Source organism: Rhinatrema bivittatum, chromosome 17, assembly GCF_901001135.1.
Source record: "Rhinatrema bivittatum chromosome 17, aRhiBiv1.1, whole genome shotgun sequence".
NCBI classification, from domain to species: Eukaryota; Metazoa; Chordata; class Amphibia; order Gymnophiona; family Rhinatrematidae; genus Rhinatrema; species Rhinatrema bivittatum.
In genome coordinates, this window is record NC_042631.1 from 47,220,908 (window position 1) to 47,240,505 (window position 19,598).

The window sequence follows — 19,598 nt, forward strand, 5'->3', positions numbered from 1 at the left end:
AGGTCACAGCAAGCTATGGAACAAATCACAGACATAGTTCATGGCTTCTTTGCCTCTTTTTTTCCAAAACCAGAACAACCAACCTTTCCTCTAGCATACCCTAGTCAACCTGTATTTGCTACAAAGGGTAATGCCAGGTGCTCCACCATTATCAACATCCTTCCTCAGAGCAAAGAGGATTATCTCAAGTGAACATCCGCCACCCATCACAATCTCCTCTGGGTTGCAGAATGCAAACCCATGGCCAAGAACCTTATGTCGAGTATTTATTCACCAGGGGAATACCCCAGCAGCTCCACAGGCATTCCTTGGGATCTGCTGCTGGATTACATTTCTCCACCGAAAGACCTAAAATACTCAAAGTCTGTGAGAAGATGGGTATAGCACTGAACATACCAGTACTTAAAGATCCAGATAAAAGAGCAGAAGTCATGGGTATCCTAAAGATCCTAGACATTTCTGCAGAACCTTTGGCCTTGCCTACCCACATGGTATTAGATGTTCTTTTAATGAAAATGTGGGAAATGCCTTACTCAGGCATAACTGTCGCCCAGAAACTGGATTTAAAGCTTCAAATGAAAAAAATCATCAAGATGGCATAGTTTAATTCATAACTCGGTAGTAGTAGAATCTGCCATTAAGAAGGCAAAAATGATCTGGCTTCATTCTACCAGGAAAGGATTATAGGGTAAAAAAAAGTATTCCAGGGAACTGTGCTCACATTTAGGATCATGCAGCATCAATTCTACATGATCCAGTACATTTATGACTGTGGTCAGAACTTGAAGCCCTTCATTTGTTCAGAATCAGCTGAACAAATAACACTACTCCCTCTTTTTGATCTAGAGGAGGCAATTCGTCACCTACTTTGCTCAATATACAAATTGTTCAATACTGTGGTTTATATTTCAGCAGCATCTATTGAAGCTTGCTGCATAGCATGGTCAAGAGCTAGCACATTAGAGAAGATGTACATGAAAAACTGGCTGACTTATCCTGTCTTGGTGAAAAACTATTAAAACTGTGTCACAAATCGAAGAACAAAAAGCATGTCCAATCACTCTCCACAATGGCAGAACTGCATCCCTCTACCAGAAGGCCATATCTCTCATATAAATGACCTTATTACCCCAGGAGGTCATATCACTCTTACCATCAATACCGTCTACCACCTTTACCAGCACATGAATCCATCCCAAACAAGAAGTTGGCCAAGATAATGCCATCAACAAAAACTACAGTAGCCACCAGCAATCTAGTGCATAATGAAAGGAAATCATACTGTATCTCTGCCCTCAAGACAAAAGAATGACATAAGACCAATAGGTTATTTGAAATTTCTAAGACATTTGAATTTTTTCAGAATTTGTATGCTATGCAGACTGGCTCAGAATCATCTCTCATGTCGTCCTAATTTGCAACTTCTCTGACTGACAGCTGAATATATATCTTTTTTTAAATAAGCCAATTTCTGAAATTTAGTTTTATAAAATTTTGGGGCAATTGTTGGTATCCACTTTCAGTCTATATTTGCAGAGGCGATAGACTGTAAGCAGTTTTCTAAAGATATGAATAGAGCACTGATTACTGTCTTGCATGAGAAAGATCCTTTATTGCCTGAATCATTTTGGCCTATATCCCTCTGATGTGAAGCTGGAGAAACCCACCCAAAGAGTGGCATAGGGACTGCAAGACAGGACTCTAGACTAGACAAGGGCCGGTCTTCTGCCTAGCCAGCCCCCTTCCCTGCAAGTTGAGCCCTTGGGTTCTGGGGGCCAGTAGGTCTTTGCAGTGGCAGTACATGATAGTGAGTTCGTATAGGCTGGAACCAGATTAGACAAGGTGAGGCTGGACTAGAACAAGGCTTGAACTGGCTGGTAAGTCTTGGACTCTAGGTGCAGATAAGACTTGGACAGGGAGTGCAGACAAGGCAAGATACTGGGCAGGACCTGGAACTAAACAAGCACACTGACTAAGGCAAGGACAGAACTCGGATACAGACAAGGGCTAAGCAAGGCAAGAATACAAGGACTGGGCAGGGCACAACAATCCCAGACAAGGACAGGACTTAGATAAGATAAACCAAGAAAGGACCAGACAAGGATAGAACAAAACAAAGCAGACTAGGGTAGGACTTAGACAAGGGGAACATAGAAGCCCGGAAGCAACAAAGCAAGGGGCCTGAAGGCACTAGGCTGCAGGAAGACGAGGAAAGGCCACAAGGCAGGGTTAAAGAGCAGGCCTGAAAGCCTCAAAGTAGAATACAAGACAGAGCAGGCCCAAAGGCCTCAAGGCCGGATACAAGGCAAGGCAAGGAACAAGAAGTCCACAAGGCAGGCAGGCCCAAAGGCAACAGAGCAAGTCAAGAAACAAGGACCAGCTCACAGAGTCAAGGATGATACCATGATAAGGCAAGGAGGTTCTGACAAGGCAGGGTTAAATGGGGCTGGAGCTTGGTGTGGCGCAGGCAGGGAGGCAGGTGGCTAAGCTTACTGAGGGCTCCTGGAGGCTAGGAGACTGTACCACAGGCATGGTCAGGCCAGTACAGATGGCTGAGATTGCTCCGATGGCTGCAGGCAGAGCTCATTAGAGGCCTCTGCTGAAGGGGAGGTGTCACTGCAGGAGTCAACAGGGTAGGATGAGGCTGCGCAGCAGGCAAAATCCTAATTGTTTACATCTATTCTAGCTAATAGGCTGGGAGGTATGATTCCTACTTTAGCTGGCTTGGATTCTCATTAGTAAATGTGGCTAGGGTCTTCTTGTTGCTGTAGGCCAAGCAGTCGTCTGCTCTCTTTCTCAGATTAGATGCTGAAAAGCATTTGACAAAGTTAACTGTTCGTACGCTTTATGGCTACTTTCTGAATATGAGTTTTGTTATTTTAATTATTTATTTATTTATTTTTGAAATGTGTGCAGGCAATTATACAAGTTTCCAAGTATGCGGATCTTGGTACATGGACCCCCATCTGATTTCTTTCTTCTCTGTAGGGGCACTCAGCAGGGGTGTCCTCTGTCATCCTTGTTGGTTTTGCTTTTTTTTTTTTTTTTAGAAATGAAAATGTGGCTATAAAACTGCAGGAGTTGGAGGGTTTCTTGTTATCATGGTCATGAATTTAAGATCATTCTGTTTGCAGATGTCATCTTAATGTTATGTTGTTGTTTATCCCTAGTGTGGTAGCTATAGTAACACATTTTGAATTATTTTGGGGGCTATGTATTAACTATTCTAAATCCTCTAGCTTTTCCACTGGATAAAATTCTTACCTGGTAGGTGGCCTAGTGTTTTTCCCTTTGCATGGGAGACAGAAAAGTTTACATATCTAGGCATAAAGTTGGCTGGAACCTATCAGAATATATATGACCATTGCTAATGTAAAGAAGCTTTTGGTCAAATGGCAGGATTTACCATTGTCTTTCCTTGGGCGCTGTGCATTAGTGAAAGTGATAGCATTGCCAGAACTGTGGCATTCTTTATTTATTGATGGTTCCTTGCTGGGTCAAACAAAGTGGTATTAATATCTTTAAATCTGCTGTTAAACACTTTATTTAGCAAGGGAAAGCTGCAAGGATAAGCTATGCTGTTACAGGACAGGCAGATGGGAGGTTTGTGTTTTGCCTGATGGGCATTGGTACAGTGTGGCATGTTAGATGCGGTTAATCTCTGATCTCTTGCCAGGTTGTAATAAGTATGCTGTCATCCCTTTTATTAAAACCTGAGTATGAACTTGTTTCACTAATTCATCTCTTGCATTCTAAGAAAGTTCGTAAATTTTATCTGGTTCATGAATCTCGCCTGTTTCTGTCTTTGATTAAAACTTGGAGGTGGATGCATAATTTTCTTTTAAATCATTACCTTATGTATCTCCCTTTGTACATTTTATTAATCATGTTTATTTTCTCCCAGGTCAAAAATTTGGCCTTTTCCACCTATGGCAGGGTAAAGGTCTGACTGGGGTCTGTGATTTTTTGCGCCTTGCATCGTCAGGTGTTGTCTCATTTCAAGAATTACAAGAAAAATGGAACGTTCCTAATACTCATTTTTATGGATACTTACAGGCGAAGCGTTTTATAGCCTATCTTTGTAAGTAGTTCTCTGTGGAGACTCTATAAAGGGTACTCCTACAGGTGCCTCTCAGTTCCCTTGCAGCCCTATCATTTCCCCAAAAATGGTACACCTATCTCTTTAAATACTTTGTTTCAAAGTTTATGAAGGGCTTTTTACATTTACATCCCCTGATTCGTAAACCACCAGTAATTTGGGACCTAACTATAGTCCTCACACAGCTAATGAAACCTCTGTTCAAATCTTTAGAGACAAAATCTCTCAAATATCTCACCTGGAAAGTTGTGTTTCTAGTATCTTCTTTCCACAACCTCATGCTCATGATGGTGAGAGAACGCTGTAAAAGGGCTCTGGCTTACTATAAACCTTGCCCACAATCAAAGAGGAAAATTTTGCAACTCTTTGTATCTTATGATCCAAACAGACTTGATACTGCAGTAACTAAGAGGACATTATGTAGTTGGATTACAAACTGTATTCACTACAGCTGGACTTACTCTTACTAACACAGTAAAAGCTCACCAGGTTCGAGCTACTGTTTTTTCAATTGCACATCTCAAGAGGTTCCCATTGAAGATATTTGTAAAGTTGCAAACCAGTCATCGGTGCATACTTTCACAATGCATTACTGCCTAGATGCTCTAGTTACTTCAGATAAGGTGGTCCTGCACAATATACTACGAAAATAGTCTGGACTCCATGGTGGAGTCTGGGTTGCTTACCAGTAAACTCTCCACTACAGCCCTCAGTCTGGGACTCCCAACAGATCATGGCTATTTCATCCCTGTTTGTCTACAGAAAAAAGTAAGTTTGCTTACCGTACACAGTGTTTTCTGTACTTAGGATGAATTAGCCATGAGATGCATGCCCTCCTCCCTGGAGAGTAGACTATCCTACTATTAGCTTTGAAATAGACTGAGGAGCCTCTGAGGCAATGCCCAGTGTGTGAACTCCCGCACAAGCTCAGTAGAGCTCAAAGATCTACTAGCTTGGAGAAACAGTTCCACTGGAAGATGTCACTCACAAATCATGGCTAATTCATCCTGCTTTCTATGGAAAATACTGTATGGTAAGCAAACTTTGTTTTTCTTCATTCTTTGTCTATGGGATAAAACCAGGGAGGATAACTTTCAAACAGCTACACACAGTGACATATATGCATGGCATCAATCTCATCATCTACACACTCAATGAAAAAAGTTTTGATGCACAAAGTGCCTTTTGACGCATTGATGTATTCATTGATGCAAATTGATTTTCAGTGACCATCCTCTGTTCATTCCACCTCCTCTTCTCACCAAAGCTCAAAAAAATCCAGAAAGAAGAGGCACATATCAGCACCTGTTCTCCCCGTGTTACCCCTTGAACAATACATGACCTCTACAAGGCTTTCTGAACCGGTTATACTGCGAAAAGCAATAACAATGAACCTACATACCCGGCTATTCACACCAGAAGACTCCCTCCATCTTCCACTATCCATTGCGAGAGCACTTACAATTTCTCAGCTTCTGACCCAAGGGCTTTGTCTCAAGACTCCGGACCTGGTCTGTTCAATCATTTCTCTTGCTTTGAATAGACCGCCTGTGGTGCAACAGGAGTCTATCCTGGTTTCAGAGGAAGATATTCCCCCACCAATGTCAGGTCAGAGGATTCCACACTCTCTTGAGCAGATCAAGGATATTATTAAAGGCTTCTTTGCCTCCCTCTGGGGAGAATCGGCAGTTCCTCATCTGCCTCTACTGACTACATTTCCAGCTTTGCAGACTCAGTCAATGGTGATCCAGTTATGACTCCTCCATCCCCATAATACCTTCCCATACAATGTTGCTGCTGGAAGGAGCGGGGCCATCTTTCTCCATTGCTTCCTCCTATCCCCAACCCTAGTCTGCAGGAAAGAAACGGGAATAAGCAGAGTCATCTCCCTAACCTTGTCCATCCACTGGTGAGAGGTGTTGGGACTGATCAGGCCATCTGCCTTCCCTCCTCTCTCCTCAACTCCTTAGTCTATTAAAGGAGGAGGCAAATTGTCTTTCTCCATGCCTTCCCAACAGGTAAAGAAGTGCAGAGAGGAGCCACATGCCATTGCTGCCAAATGAAAGAATGGAAGCCACCCGCCCCACCATCACCAAATGAGAAGGGGGGAGGAGGAGAAGAGTTAAAAAGGTTTTAATAGAAGAATAATTCTGTTTTTCCCAATTAAAGTCAATGTTTTTTAGTGTTCAAGCAGCTCCCATAGCATGAAAGGAAGATGTGTGTTGATACCAGAGGTCCTGAGTTACTTCAGCTTCTGGTATCTTTGTTCTAAGTTTATATGTTTGAGAAGGAACTGCTTTGCTGCTATTTAACTCTTCCTAAGTTTTACCTTCAAGAGTCTAAAATAATTTGGGTTTATCGAGCTAATTTTCCTGTCTCTAGTGCAATCAGTGTACCATCAATAAAGGGCACCATGTGAGGTGAGATGTGATCTGTTTGTTATGGTTCCTGGTTTTGCATCTGGGTAATGTACAGTCAGTAAAGGGTACAAAAGTATAGTGTGAGGTGAGATTTGACTTGTTCCTTTTGATTCCTGTTTCTGTTTTTCAGGGGTGTCTGCACAGTCCTTCCTCCATGCCTTCACACTGGGGAGTTCTGCCTTTAACTTGCAAGTGGCCACTCCAGGGGTAAGTGCTCACATTATAAATTCCTGCATTTTTAGTATCTGTCTTGGCAGGCCTAAGGGGAAATCCTAGAATAGTCCTGGAAAATATGTGACAAGTTGTGAAAAGTTGTACTATCCGTATTTTGCTGTAAGTTTGTCTTTAAAATTAATTTGCAATGAATAGATTCTTTTAGACATATTGTTTAAAATGTCAGAACAGCATGAAGTTAGCATGGGGCACATGCCCCCTAGTCTTTCTACTATCCGAAAAAGTAAATAACCGATTCACATCTACCCGTTCTAGACCTCTCATAATTTTAAACATCTCTATCATATCCCCCCTCAGCTGTCTCTTCTCCAAGCTGAAAAGTCCTAACCTCTTTAGTCTTTCCTCATAGGGGAACTGTTCCATTCCCCTTATCATTTTGGTCGCCCTTCTCTGTACCTTCTCCATCGCAATTATATCTTTTTTGAGATGCGGCGACCAGAATTGTACACAGTATTCAAGGTGCGGTCTCACCATGGAGCGATACAGAGGCATTATGACATTTTCCGTTTTATTCACCATTCCCTTTCTAATAATTCCAAACATTCTGTTTGCTTTTTTGACTGCCGCAGCACACTGAACCGACGATTTCAATGTGTTATCCACTATGACGCCTAGATCTATTTCTTGGGTAGTAGCACCTAATATGGAACCTAACATTGTGTAACTATAGCATGGGTTATTTTTCCCTATATGCATCACCTTGCCCTTGTCCACATTAAATTTCATCTGCCATTTGGATGCCCAATTTTCCAGCCTCACAAGGTCTTCCTGCAATTTATCACAATCTGCTTGTGATTTTACTCTGAACAATTTTGTATCATCTGCAAATTTGATTACTTCACTCGTCGTATTTCTTTCCAGATCATTTATAAATATATTGAAAAGTAAGGGTCCCAGTACAGATCCCTGAGGCACTCCACTGTCCACTCCCTTCCACTGAGAAAATTGACCATTTAATCCTACTCTCTATTTCCTGTCTTTTAGCCAGTTTGCAATCCACGAAAGGACATCGCCACCTATCCCATGACTTTTTACTTTTCCTAGAAGCCTCTCATGAGGAACTTTGTCAAATGCCTTCTGAAAATCCAAGTATACTATATCTACCGGTTCACCTTTATCCACATGTTTATTAACTCCTTCAAAAAAGTGAAGCAGATTTGTGAGGCAAGACTTGCCCTGGGTAAAGCCATGCTAACTTTGTTCCATGAAACCATGTCTTTCTATATGTTCTGATATTTTAATCTTTAGAACACTTTCCACTATTTTTCCTGGCACTGAAGTCAGGCTAACCGGTCTGTAGTTTCCCGGATCTCCCCTGGAGCCCTTTTTAAATATGGGGGTTACATTAGCTATCCTCCAGTCTTCAGGTACAATGGATGATTTTAATGAAACCCTTTCCAGCTACTGAGCTTCCTTAAGACCTTATGTGAGTTTTGTCATACAGTTCTGGTTATGAACACTGCATACCCTGTCTACTCACTATCTATAGTTTCTCTACAACTCAGCAATCTTGGGATCGCTGTTCTAGTTCCTGAGGGACTTCAGCCCTGCCGGGCATATCAGCTCACTACTGCTACCTCTGGTGTTTCTACTATTCTGTCTAATAAAAGAACTATCTGTGTCTGTCTCCATACCCAAGCCTAGCCAGTGGTCCCTCTCAGGATATCCTCCTGAGGGCACTGTCATCTGCCATCGGCCCAAGGATCCACCTATCTACATTCCTCTACAGCCGAGTGTCCTCTCCAAGCACTCTGCTGGTAACAGATGGCTACTCCTTCTCCATCAGGAGTCTTCAGCTAGAGATGCATAACAGATTGCTAATCCGCAGTCTATACCTTAGTTTAACTACTCCCTCCACAGGAGCTGAGCATATCAGATTGCTAACTCCTCTTTCCACAGGAGCCAGTTCATAACAGATTGCTAACTCCTCACGGAGAACTGTAACAGATTGCTAACTCCTCCCTCTACAGCTGATTCGTAACAGATTGCTAACGCCTCCCTTCTTGAGGAGTAGAGCATAACAGATTGCTAACTCCTCCTACCACGGTAGTCGAACCATAACACACACACACACACTCTCTCTTTCTCATACACATCACTCTCTCTCTCTCTCTCTCTCTCACACACATGCATGTGCTCCTGCTCTCTCACACATACATGCAAATTCTCCCCCTCTTTCACACACACACAAATACACATATGCACATGCTCCCTCCCTTTCACGCACATGCATGCGCTCCTTCTCTATCGCTCTCAAACACACTCATGTGCACCCTGTACCTCACACATACATAGATGCCAAGAAATGTCCGTTTAGAATCTTTATCCAGTGTAAAGCCCGACTCAGGTTAGGATTTAGAGGGAGACCCGTAGGCAGCTGAAATTAAACCTTAAGTTTATCACAATTTTTGCACAACCTACAAACTTTCTGACAAACTTGATGGTATGAGATAACTATCATACTTATATAAGAGATATTTCACACAGCCCCTGAGGCAGCCCCAATGTGGGGGCAAAACTCAGCCTGAGTCGGGCTTTACATTGGATGAACGAGTCTCCATAATAAAGATTGTAAACGGACATTTCTTGGCATCTAATCCATTTTGTTGCCCTCACGGCTTTTTTAGATCGCCTACCCTCTTGTTTTATCGGTCTCTCACACATACATATCCACGGGGTCTCTATCTCACACTCGCGCACACATTCCCCCTCTCTCTCATATACATACACATGCGCACTCTTGCCCACACGTACGCACTCTCTAGCATTCACACAGACACAAATACACATGCAGTCTCTCACATGCACGCACAGACACACTCTCCTACCAGCACATGCGCACGCTCTTTCTCACACACACGTACATACGCATGGTCCCACTCTCTCATTTACACACATGCATGCACTCCCTCTTTCTCTCTCACAAACCCAAATATATCCATAACCTCTCTGACTCATACACATGCACATAAATACATGCATGTTCTCTCTCTTTCTCTCACACACACACACACACACATCCCCTCTCTCTTACATACACAAACATGTATGCATTTCCTCTCTCACATACACACAAACATACACATGCATGCACTCTCACATATACACATGTACATACTCTCTTGTTCTCTCACACGCATTCATACTCCTGCTCTTATTTACAGACCCATTCTCTCTTATTTACATATTTATACATGCACGCGCTCCCTGTTGCTCTCTCACATGTGCTCGCTCTCACACATACATGCACACACTCCCTCTCTCTCTTACTCACACATGTGCACACTCTCTTACTTTCATACTCATACGTGCATGCACTTCCTCTCTCACTAACATACATGCACACTGTCTCTCACAAACACAAGCATACGGTCCGTCTCACTCACATATGCACATGCGCTCTTGCTTTCTTTCACACTCACACATACATATGCTTCCTCTCTCTCTCACAGACAGATGCATGTGCACCCTCTCTCAACACACACATACATGCATGCATTCCCTCTCAAACACACACACATGCTCAGTTTCTCTCTCTCTCTCTCACATGCTGTCTCTCTATCATACACACTGAGACACTCCCTCTCTCTCATACACACATGCTCCTGGTCTCTCACTTGCATACATGCTCCTGAATACCACACACACACACATACGCCTTCTCTCTCTTTCTCACCCACAGCAGTAGAACTTCAAACCATGCCATTGCAGGACTGTCACTTCCTGCAGATAGGGCGTGGAAACCTCATCAGTATGCCGTTTTTTCTCTTGCTGGTGGGGGGTGGGAACCCCACCACGTGTCATTACACTGCACTACTGCCACAGGATTGTGTGTTCCTGCCAGTGGTGAGGGGAACCTCATTGGCCCGAAGGTCTTCCTCCTTCTGGTGGGGGATGGGAACCTCACTAGCACATCATTACACCTCACTGCTGTGGGACTTTCTCTTCTTGTTTGACTGAGAAATAAGGTGGTCGCTGCCACCCCAAAATTTTTCTGCCTGAGGCGACCTACTCACCCTGTCTGAGGGAACCACCCTTGACTCTAAAAGAGCCATGGCATATTACCTAAAGAGGACTCAAACTCACCATCATGCTTCTCAACTGTTTGTATCTATTCTACCCCTTCCTCTGCTTAAGAAAGACTTAAAAGTTATAAATAGTTGTATGCATAGAGAGGGCCAAAGATTAGGATAAGTTTAAAGAATCTGGGGATAACTTACAACTAACTCTATAGTAATAATAACAGTGTGGGGTACTGCAACACTACAAGTTTACTGTATATAGTCAGGAAGTAACATATAGAGCTACAGTGGCTATGGAATAGTGCAAGCACTAACAGGCCGATCCATAAAGGGCACTTTTCTGCCTGCACTTCAGCGCACATTTTCTGTGTTCAAGGCTTACTACTGATGCAACAAGGAGTTTTGTCCACAGAAAACAGGCATTCCAAAATGGGAATACTGCTTAGTGCCCGTGCATGGAAATTCCATGCAAATGAGATCATTAAGTAGTACTCACTGATACAGAGAGGTGCACTGACCTAACTCTGGTTTTCTTACATTTGGAAACTTAACTCCTGGGTCAGACATAGAGTGATGTTTCCAGTGCTACTGCTTTGCAAAGTCACTGGGAGTTAAAAACAACAGGAGCCTTCTTTAAAGCTATTGGTCATCATGCATACTCCTTTCTAAGCAGTCTAGTTAACCAATCACTAGAAACAGGACAATTTCCACATAATTTGAAAAAAACATCTATCTTACCTATTCTAAAATCAAAGACAAAAGGCACAACCGATCTCAATAACTACAGACCTATTGCCACACTCACATCGTTAGCTAAACTAATAGAATCGGCAGTACTACGCCAACTATCCGATTTTTTATCCGAAAATAATATTCTTCACATCAATCAGCATGGCTTTAGAAAGGGACATTCTACAGAAACACTTCTCCTATCCACCTTCGATACATTATTCCGGGCATTTGATTCATATACAGACTATATCATAGTATTCTTAGATATTTCAGCAGCGTTTGATACGGTTGATCACCAAATCCTCATTTCAGGTTTACAAGCAATAGGCATTACTGGCACAGTACTAAATTGGTTTTCATCTTTTCTTACAGACCGCCCTCAGCAAGTTAATATCAATCACCAATCTTCTACTCATTACACAATTCCATCTGGCGTTCCCCAAGGATCATCATTATCCCCCATACTATTCAACATATATCTTCTTCCGCTCTGTCATATCCTATCCTCACTCAACTTACAATTCAAAATCTATGCAGACGATATTCAATTTCTTGTCCCCTACAAAACTTCCTGGTTCGATACTTTATCATTAGTCTCACTCTATCTATCTACTATTAACTCTTGGCTATCCCATAACCGTCTGAAACTCAACCCATCAAAAACCGAACTAGTACACTTAACATCTATTTCAGATACTTCCATAGGCCCTCCATCTCACTTTACTTTCAACGGCACAACTATCCCAATAACTTGTCATGCCATAAATCTAGGTGTAACTATAAATACAGATCTATCCATGAAACAACAAATCTCCTCCCTAACAAAGAAATCATTTTACAAATTACAACTTTTGAAACGACTTCGCCCTCTTCTTTTCTATCGTGATTTCAGAACTGTCCTTCAATCTCTTATCTTCTCTGGTTTAGACTATTGTAATGCACTCTACCTAGGTTTACCCGATTCATCAATTCACCCATTACAACTAGTCCAAAATAGTGCAGCTCGCTTATTATCTGGTACCCCTATTCGCAATCATATAACCCCTATTTTACAATCTTTTCACTGGCTCCCCATAAAATACAGGATAAAGTACAAAATACTCTCAATCATTCACAGCTTAATCTACAACTCTTCCTCCACCTGGCTATGCACCTTACTTCGTATCTACAAACCCACCCGACATCTAAGATCACTTACTCAAAATCTCCTAGACATTCCATCCCCACGACAGGCCAGATTAGACATAACCAGAAAAAGAGCATTTTCAGTTGCAGGACCTTCTCTTTGGAACTCTTTACCCAACCCTCTCCGTCTAATATCAAACCCTCATCAATTCAAAAAAGCTCTTAAAACTTACTTTTTTCAACATGCATTTAATAACTCCTCTAAGTATACTGTCAACAAATCTGAAGTGCCCACCTCTTCAACCTCATCCATCTGACTCATATTACTCCAATTCTGCTCACTTGACACATATTACCTCAATTTTTCACTCAATCTTTTTTTTCACTCCCTTCATTTTCTGGGATATATTTATCTGATAACTCACCACTTCTTCCCTCCCCCCCTTTCGCCTTTTTGCTTCTCCTATTCTGTTTACCATGGCACGCTTCTATTATTATTATTATTGTTTCATTTTTAATTAACAATTTTATTTTAAGCTAGTAATTACCTAGCTATTTAACTAAATTTATGTATTTTTATTTTATTTAACTTGCATTTTATTTTTCATTTTATTTTAAACTATTGTAAACCGTTTTGATAAAATTTTATTTTAAAAAGCGGTATATAAATACCTTTAAATAAAAATAAATAAATAAATAACACATTAACTGGAAAATGAGCATTTGGCAAAGGCTGAATGCACATTTTAACTCGGGAAAGGTGGTGGGGCATCAGTACAAGCAGATGGAGATCGTGGCAGTGGCTAACCACGACCACGGTTAGCTGCCATGATCTCCATCGGCCTCTTAGGGATTCCCCCCCTATTCCCCTTCCTGAGTTAAAATGTGCTTTTGGCCTAAGCCAAGTGCACCATTTTGCAATTAACATGCTGTTTTAAACTCCCAATGTTTTTTGCATATTTCTTTTGCTGAAATGCCAATTACTTGTTCCTGTTTTTCTCTGATCCAATGACACTTACCCACTTATTTTATCTCTCGCTACTAAAGTTTTACTGGACCGGGCTCTCATCTCCCCTTATTATTAGGCTTACCATTAACTATGGAATAAGATTATCATTAGTTTAATTGTTATTAAGTACTTAATACTTGTTCTTAATTTATTCCTAATAGATTTATTATGTACACCTTATTTCATATAGACTGTAAAGCTTGTTGCTGGTTTATTGTAAACAGAGGTGATGTTATTAACGTGCCGCAGTATATAAAAAATTACGAAATAAATAAATAAATAGCATTATCTTACTACATCGGGAATTAAAACATTTTAATCTGAGTGTTAAAACCTGTGCTGAAAACCAGCGTAGAGTTTCACAAAGCTCAGATTATTGCATCAGCCTATTAAATTGTATTAGTGTATTTTGCACTGTATAGAGGCTGGGGGTAAGACACAGTGACAATATCATTATGAGATACCTGAGGCAAGTATAAGCACATGTAAGCAGGTTGTGAACATGTTTAAGGTAACACTTACAGGATTGGATTGGGGTTTGACAACTGAGCACTGCTAGAGAAGGGAGAAACAGGGTGGGCTATTATTAGTAAAGGCACTAACAGAGACATTTCTTTCCCATCCTGGTGAGCAAAGGATCTTGGTTAATATAGCACAGCCTTCAAAAGAAAAGAGAATTACAAATATGATGATAAATTGAGAAAGCTCTGTCATTGCTTGTGGAATCCTTTTTGTCACCTTCTCTTAATACCAGGGGAAGTCCATTGATTTCGCAGATGTGAATGAGAGCAACATGCGTTGGATCCAGGACTTCCAGCTGAAATCCTATGCAAACCCTGCCAAGCTGGAATCAACAGATGGTGAGTAATTCCACCGAAAGCAGTGATAATCTATTGAGTTTTGATTAGAAACAGTCAGCGTAGTACAGGGGAAAGTCTTAAGCAGCGGGCAAGAAGCAGAGTAGTTTTCCATCGATAAGCAGGCTGAATTAGCCGTGATCTATGGAAACATCATCTGGAAACACCAAACTGACTTGGCTCACCAAGCTAGTAGAGCTTTGAGCAGGAGTTGCCTCATAGCCTCCTCTTGTTTTTCTTTCTCTCCTCAGTCTATCCTCATCCAAATTTTTTCTTCTTTTTTTATTGCCTTGCTGCCTCTGCAGTACCCTCAGCAGTACTTTTCAGTGCTATATAAAGGGAAAACAAATCCACTGTGAGTGCCTTCAAGGCCTGTGTCTGTGGTCAGGTAATGTCCATAACAGATGGCTACGACTTCTCTTATCACTGTCTGGTACTAAACCATGGCCAGCCTAAGTGCCCAGCCTGCACTTGAATATCTCCATGGTCACAGAGATCCAGAGTGGCAAAAACTGAGGCCCTACATCAATCAACTGGAGGCTGCAACCATTCTTCACCCTGGAGTGCAGTCTCTTCTGCTTTCCTGGGTAGTGACGTCAGCTGAAGAACTTCTAGAACACCTCCTTCATGGCTGCCGAGTACTATGCCATTAGAAGGCCACCATGCATCAAATTCCAAATGCAGATACTCCGTGGATCCGCTCCCTGCATCAGAGAAAAGCCAAGACGCGTCAGCACTGTTGGTAGTTGCTGCATTGACACCAATGAAGAAGACTCCTGTTGCATTGGAGCATATGATATACAATGCTTCGGCGCACCCAATGCACAGTGCATCAGAGTGCCCAACACATGATACATCAAAGCATTTGACACCAACTACATCAAAGCATTCCAAGCACCTGACACTCAATGGCTTGAAGCACTTCTAAGGTGCATTATGTTCATCGACGCATAAACTGGCTCACTCAGCACCAAATGGTTCAATTCTCTCCTCAGTCTATCCTTAAATACCCTCGCCCTCCTTCCTACAAATATAACTCCCATCAAGTCAGGTGAGAATTCCAATTCTCTAAATAGACCCAAATTTGACTGTTTCGAATCAATCTCCACCAAAGAGATTGAATCCCTTCTAAAAAAACTGAAACCTGCTAGCCATCCTGCTGACAATATTCCATCGAGACTCCTGCTTCTAATCCCAAACTTGATCTCAGGACCTCTGACCAGCATAATAAACAGCCTCCTATCCCAAGGAAGCTACCCAGACATCCTAAAAACCGCTTCACTCAAGCCCCTCCTCAAGAAACACAATTTAGACCCAAATGTACCAGCAAATTTCAGACCCATCTCTAACCTCCCTTTCGTCGCTAAATTAACGGAGAAACTGGTAAACACACAGCTTTCTGACTATCTGGAAGACCACAAGATCTTACACCCTTCGCAATATGGTTTCCGTAAATCACGCAACACTGAAACCCTCCTCATCTCACTAACAGACCATATTATTATGGGGTTAGATAAAGGACACTCCTTCTTACTAGTCTTGTTAGACATTTCGGCAGCTTTCGACACCGTCAATCACACCATCCTGTTGGATCGCCTAGCAGATATCGGCATCTCTGGATCAGCGTACAACTGGTTCAAGTCCTTCCTCAGCAATAGGACTTACAAAGTCAAAATCAATAATAAAGAGTCACCCCTAACAAAATCTAATCTTGGCGTACCACAAGGATCTTCTTTATCCCCAACCCTCTTCAACATATACCTCCTCCCCCTCTGCCAAATGTTAACAGATCTCAACCTAATTCATTATCTGTACGCAGACGACGTACAGATTCTAATCCCCATAACAGAATCAATCTCAAAAGCTCTCACCCATTGGAATAACTGCCTACTTTCCATCACCAATCTACTCAACAGCTTAAACTTGGTCCTTAATGCTTCTAAGACAGAGCTTCTCCTCATCTCCTCAAATGATAACAATATCCACCAACCAACACCACTTAACTCTCACATCACATGTAAGCAGGTTAGAGATCTTGGAGTGATTCTAGACAACCGACTAAACCTAAGGAAAATGGTCAATACAACAACGAAAGATTGCTTTTACAGATTACAGGTCCTAAAACGACTTAAACCTCTCTTATTCTTCCACGACTTCAGGACAGTCCTCCAAGCGCTACTGTTCGCCAAAATAGACTACTGCAGCGCCCTTCTACTAGGACTTCCCAAATCCTCTACTAAACCTCTGCAGATGATTCAAAATGTGGCAGCAAGATTGTTAACCAGTACCAGCCGCTACGATCACATATCACCAATTCTCAGGAACCTACACTGGTTACCAGTAAATTACAGAATTCTATACAAATCAATCACCTTAATCCATAAAACCATCCATCATCAACTTCAACTTGACCTGGAAATACCTTTCAAACTCTACTCTTCTATCAGACCAACTAGGGACATTTACAAAGGCACTCTTAATGTTCCCCCCACTAAAGCCACACGCCTTGCTACGACCAAAGACAGAGCCTTTTCGATAGCAGGCCCATCGATCTGGAACAGTATCCCATCAAACCTCAGACTGGAGCCATGCCTTTTAACTTTCAGAAAAAGACTTAAAACCTGGCTCTTTCAACAAGCCTTCCCTGAACCACCAGACAATCACTAGTTGGCCTTCATTCCTACCCGGTCTGGCACTCCGTTTCTCAAAGAAAAAATAAATGGACTCTGAGACATTCAGGTTAAAGCACCGTCCTTAAGTTTTTAACTTGTACACTCTATGGTAAAATTTCTTTTACCGGCCTATCTTCTTTCCAGCTTGTTGCAAGCTTCCAAGTTCTCTCCCCCTGTTGATTGTAACTTTGACTTATTCCTACTTATTGTTATCTTTCGTTTACGTGAATTTGTTACTCTAGTTTTTTTTCCCTTTTGTTAAATTGTAAACCGATCCGATATGGTAATTTACTATGAAGGTCGGTATAAAAAACTGTTAAATAAATAAATAAATTCACTCAATGCATGATGTACCACTCAAAGCATTGCTGCAGTCATCAATGCAGATGGATCTCCCAATGCATTCAACCCGTTATACCCAACAAGATTCTACTGGGGTTCCTCCACATCTCTCTGTATTGCCACATGAGAGGCATGCAGCGTCTGCAGGGCTTTTAGACCCTGCCATTCTAAGGGCTTCCCTACCCTCTATACCTGTCCTAGAGTCCTCATGGCTTAGGATTCTACTTCTGCCTCCGCTCACCAGGGTTCTTCCAGTCTCTCAGCTTTTAACACAAGGGCTACGCCTAGAGACTCCAGATCTGGTCTGTTCCATCATTCGTCTGGCTTCTAATTGACAGCCTCTTATGGAACAGGACTCTATTCTAGTTTCAGAAAAAGATGTGCCTCCATCCACTGTGACCTAGAGAGTTCAACACTATTGAACAAGTCAGGTTTCTTCACTTTCCTCCTAAGTGAATCGATGGCTGCTCCTCCACCTCTGCTGACATATTTTTCTTTGCTGCCAATGGCAACTGCATCACCCTCTGCTATAATCTCCAGGGAACCCTCACTACCAGGCTCTTCTTTGTCACTTGCAGTGGCCTCCTCCCATTTGGAAGGCAGACTTACTGCCTTGACCGGATCATCCACATTGCCCTCATTTTTCACCGCAGTTGACTTCGCATTCGTAATCTAATGCACTATCTCCAGGGGAGTGGGAGCTCTACAGGTATTCCATCAGACTCATCTCCAGCTATGCTTGATCATTCCTCTCCTCCAGAAGGCTGATTCTACTTGAAATTCATCGAGAAGATGAGAACCTTTCAATGTCCATGGGCCCTGAAGTGACCAGGAGGTTTATATATAGCAGGTATCCATTTGCATGTCATTTCCCCTCCAGTCTTGGGGGCTGAGGATCCAGTAGTGGAGGAGTATCCTAGTGGTTAGTGCAGTGGGCTGTGAACCAGGGAAACCAAATCCCACTGCTGCATCTTGTGACTTTGGGCAGTAACTTCACCCTCCATTGCCTCAGGTATAAAACAGATTGTAGGCCTTCTGGGGACAGGGAAGTATCCTATACTACCTGAATGTAATCTGCTTTGAAGTTGCTGAAGAAGTGGAATATAACACCTTATTTGGGAAGGATCCCAGGTTACTGGACAATTTTGGTAAGAAAGTATTCCAGAGCTCCATGCTCAGTTCATGAATATCTGCACTTTACCCAAAGAACTAGAGTCACTTGCATGTGCGATCAGGTGCCAGCCCCCTAAACCTCACCAATAATGTAATAATAAAACTGACATATCAATGCAAAAACCTCATATAAAGTAAAACAACCATAGAGGCAATTCAAACATTGAAGAAGAGATGATAGGTCCACAAAACCATTTCCTGCGTTGTAATAGAGTTCCATGCTGTGCTTGCTTCCAGAGGAATATAACCAAAATCTCTGAAGGAGTGGATGGCTTTATGCCCATGGAGCAGATTAGAAACATCAGGGAACCTTTTGGCAAAACATATTGTTCTCTGCAGGCTCCACTGATAACAGACTCCATAATACACAAAACCAGACTACCAATAGTAGTTCTTGTATGTGCCGGATCCATGATGCTGTTAGTGGCTGCCCATGTAAGTGCTAGTGATGCTCGTTGAACTCCCAATGAATGCAAATGATACTGAATGATATATTCTACGGTAAAAATGGGAGAGTTCAGATGATGAATAGCTGATGAATTGAGCAGGAAATTCCAAAAAATAACTCAGCCAGAGTATGAACTTCCATGCACCACTGTTGTGAAAGGAACACGAAATCCAACTGTAAAGTAGCATCAGGCAATGTATCGAGAGAAACCTCTATCCATCTTAATATTGCAAATATAGTGAAGATTTAGCCGGTGGAAGCTTAACGTAACGATTCAATTTATTTCTTGGCTTCATGCATTTTATCGAAAACGTGCATGGTACCACCTCACCAAACGCGCAGCTTGGCAGGAAATTGCAGGGTGAATCAAACCTGCTTTGCTGTTAACTGGGCGCACAGAGGGCCAAATTATCTCCGTTTTATGACCACTTTGAATTAATAGTTCTGAAATATTATAATCGGGCC

General features: G+C 42.0%; 1 protein-coding gene across 3 annotated transcripts in view; it reads left to right on the forward strand.

Moving 5' to 3' along the window:
- GATD1 (glutamine amidotransferase like class 1 domain containing 1) overlaps positions 1 to 19,598 on the forward strand; it is a 66,045-nt gene that overhangs the window by 12,020 nt on the left and 34,427 nt on the right. For all 3 annotated transcript variants that reach the window (XM_029583215.1, XM_029583213.1, XM_029583216.1), the window contains exons 2-3: positions 6,650 to 6,726; positions 14,396 to 14,501. In XM_029583215.1, the coding sequence (XP_029439075.1) occupies positions 6,650 to 6,726; positions 14,396 to 14,501 (183 nt within the window). The remainder of the gene's footprint in view (positions 1 to 6,649; positions 6,727 to 14,395; positions 14,502 to 19,598) is intronic.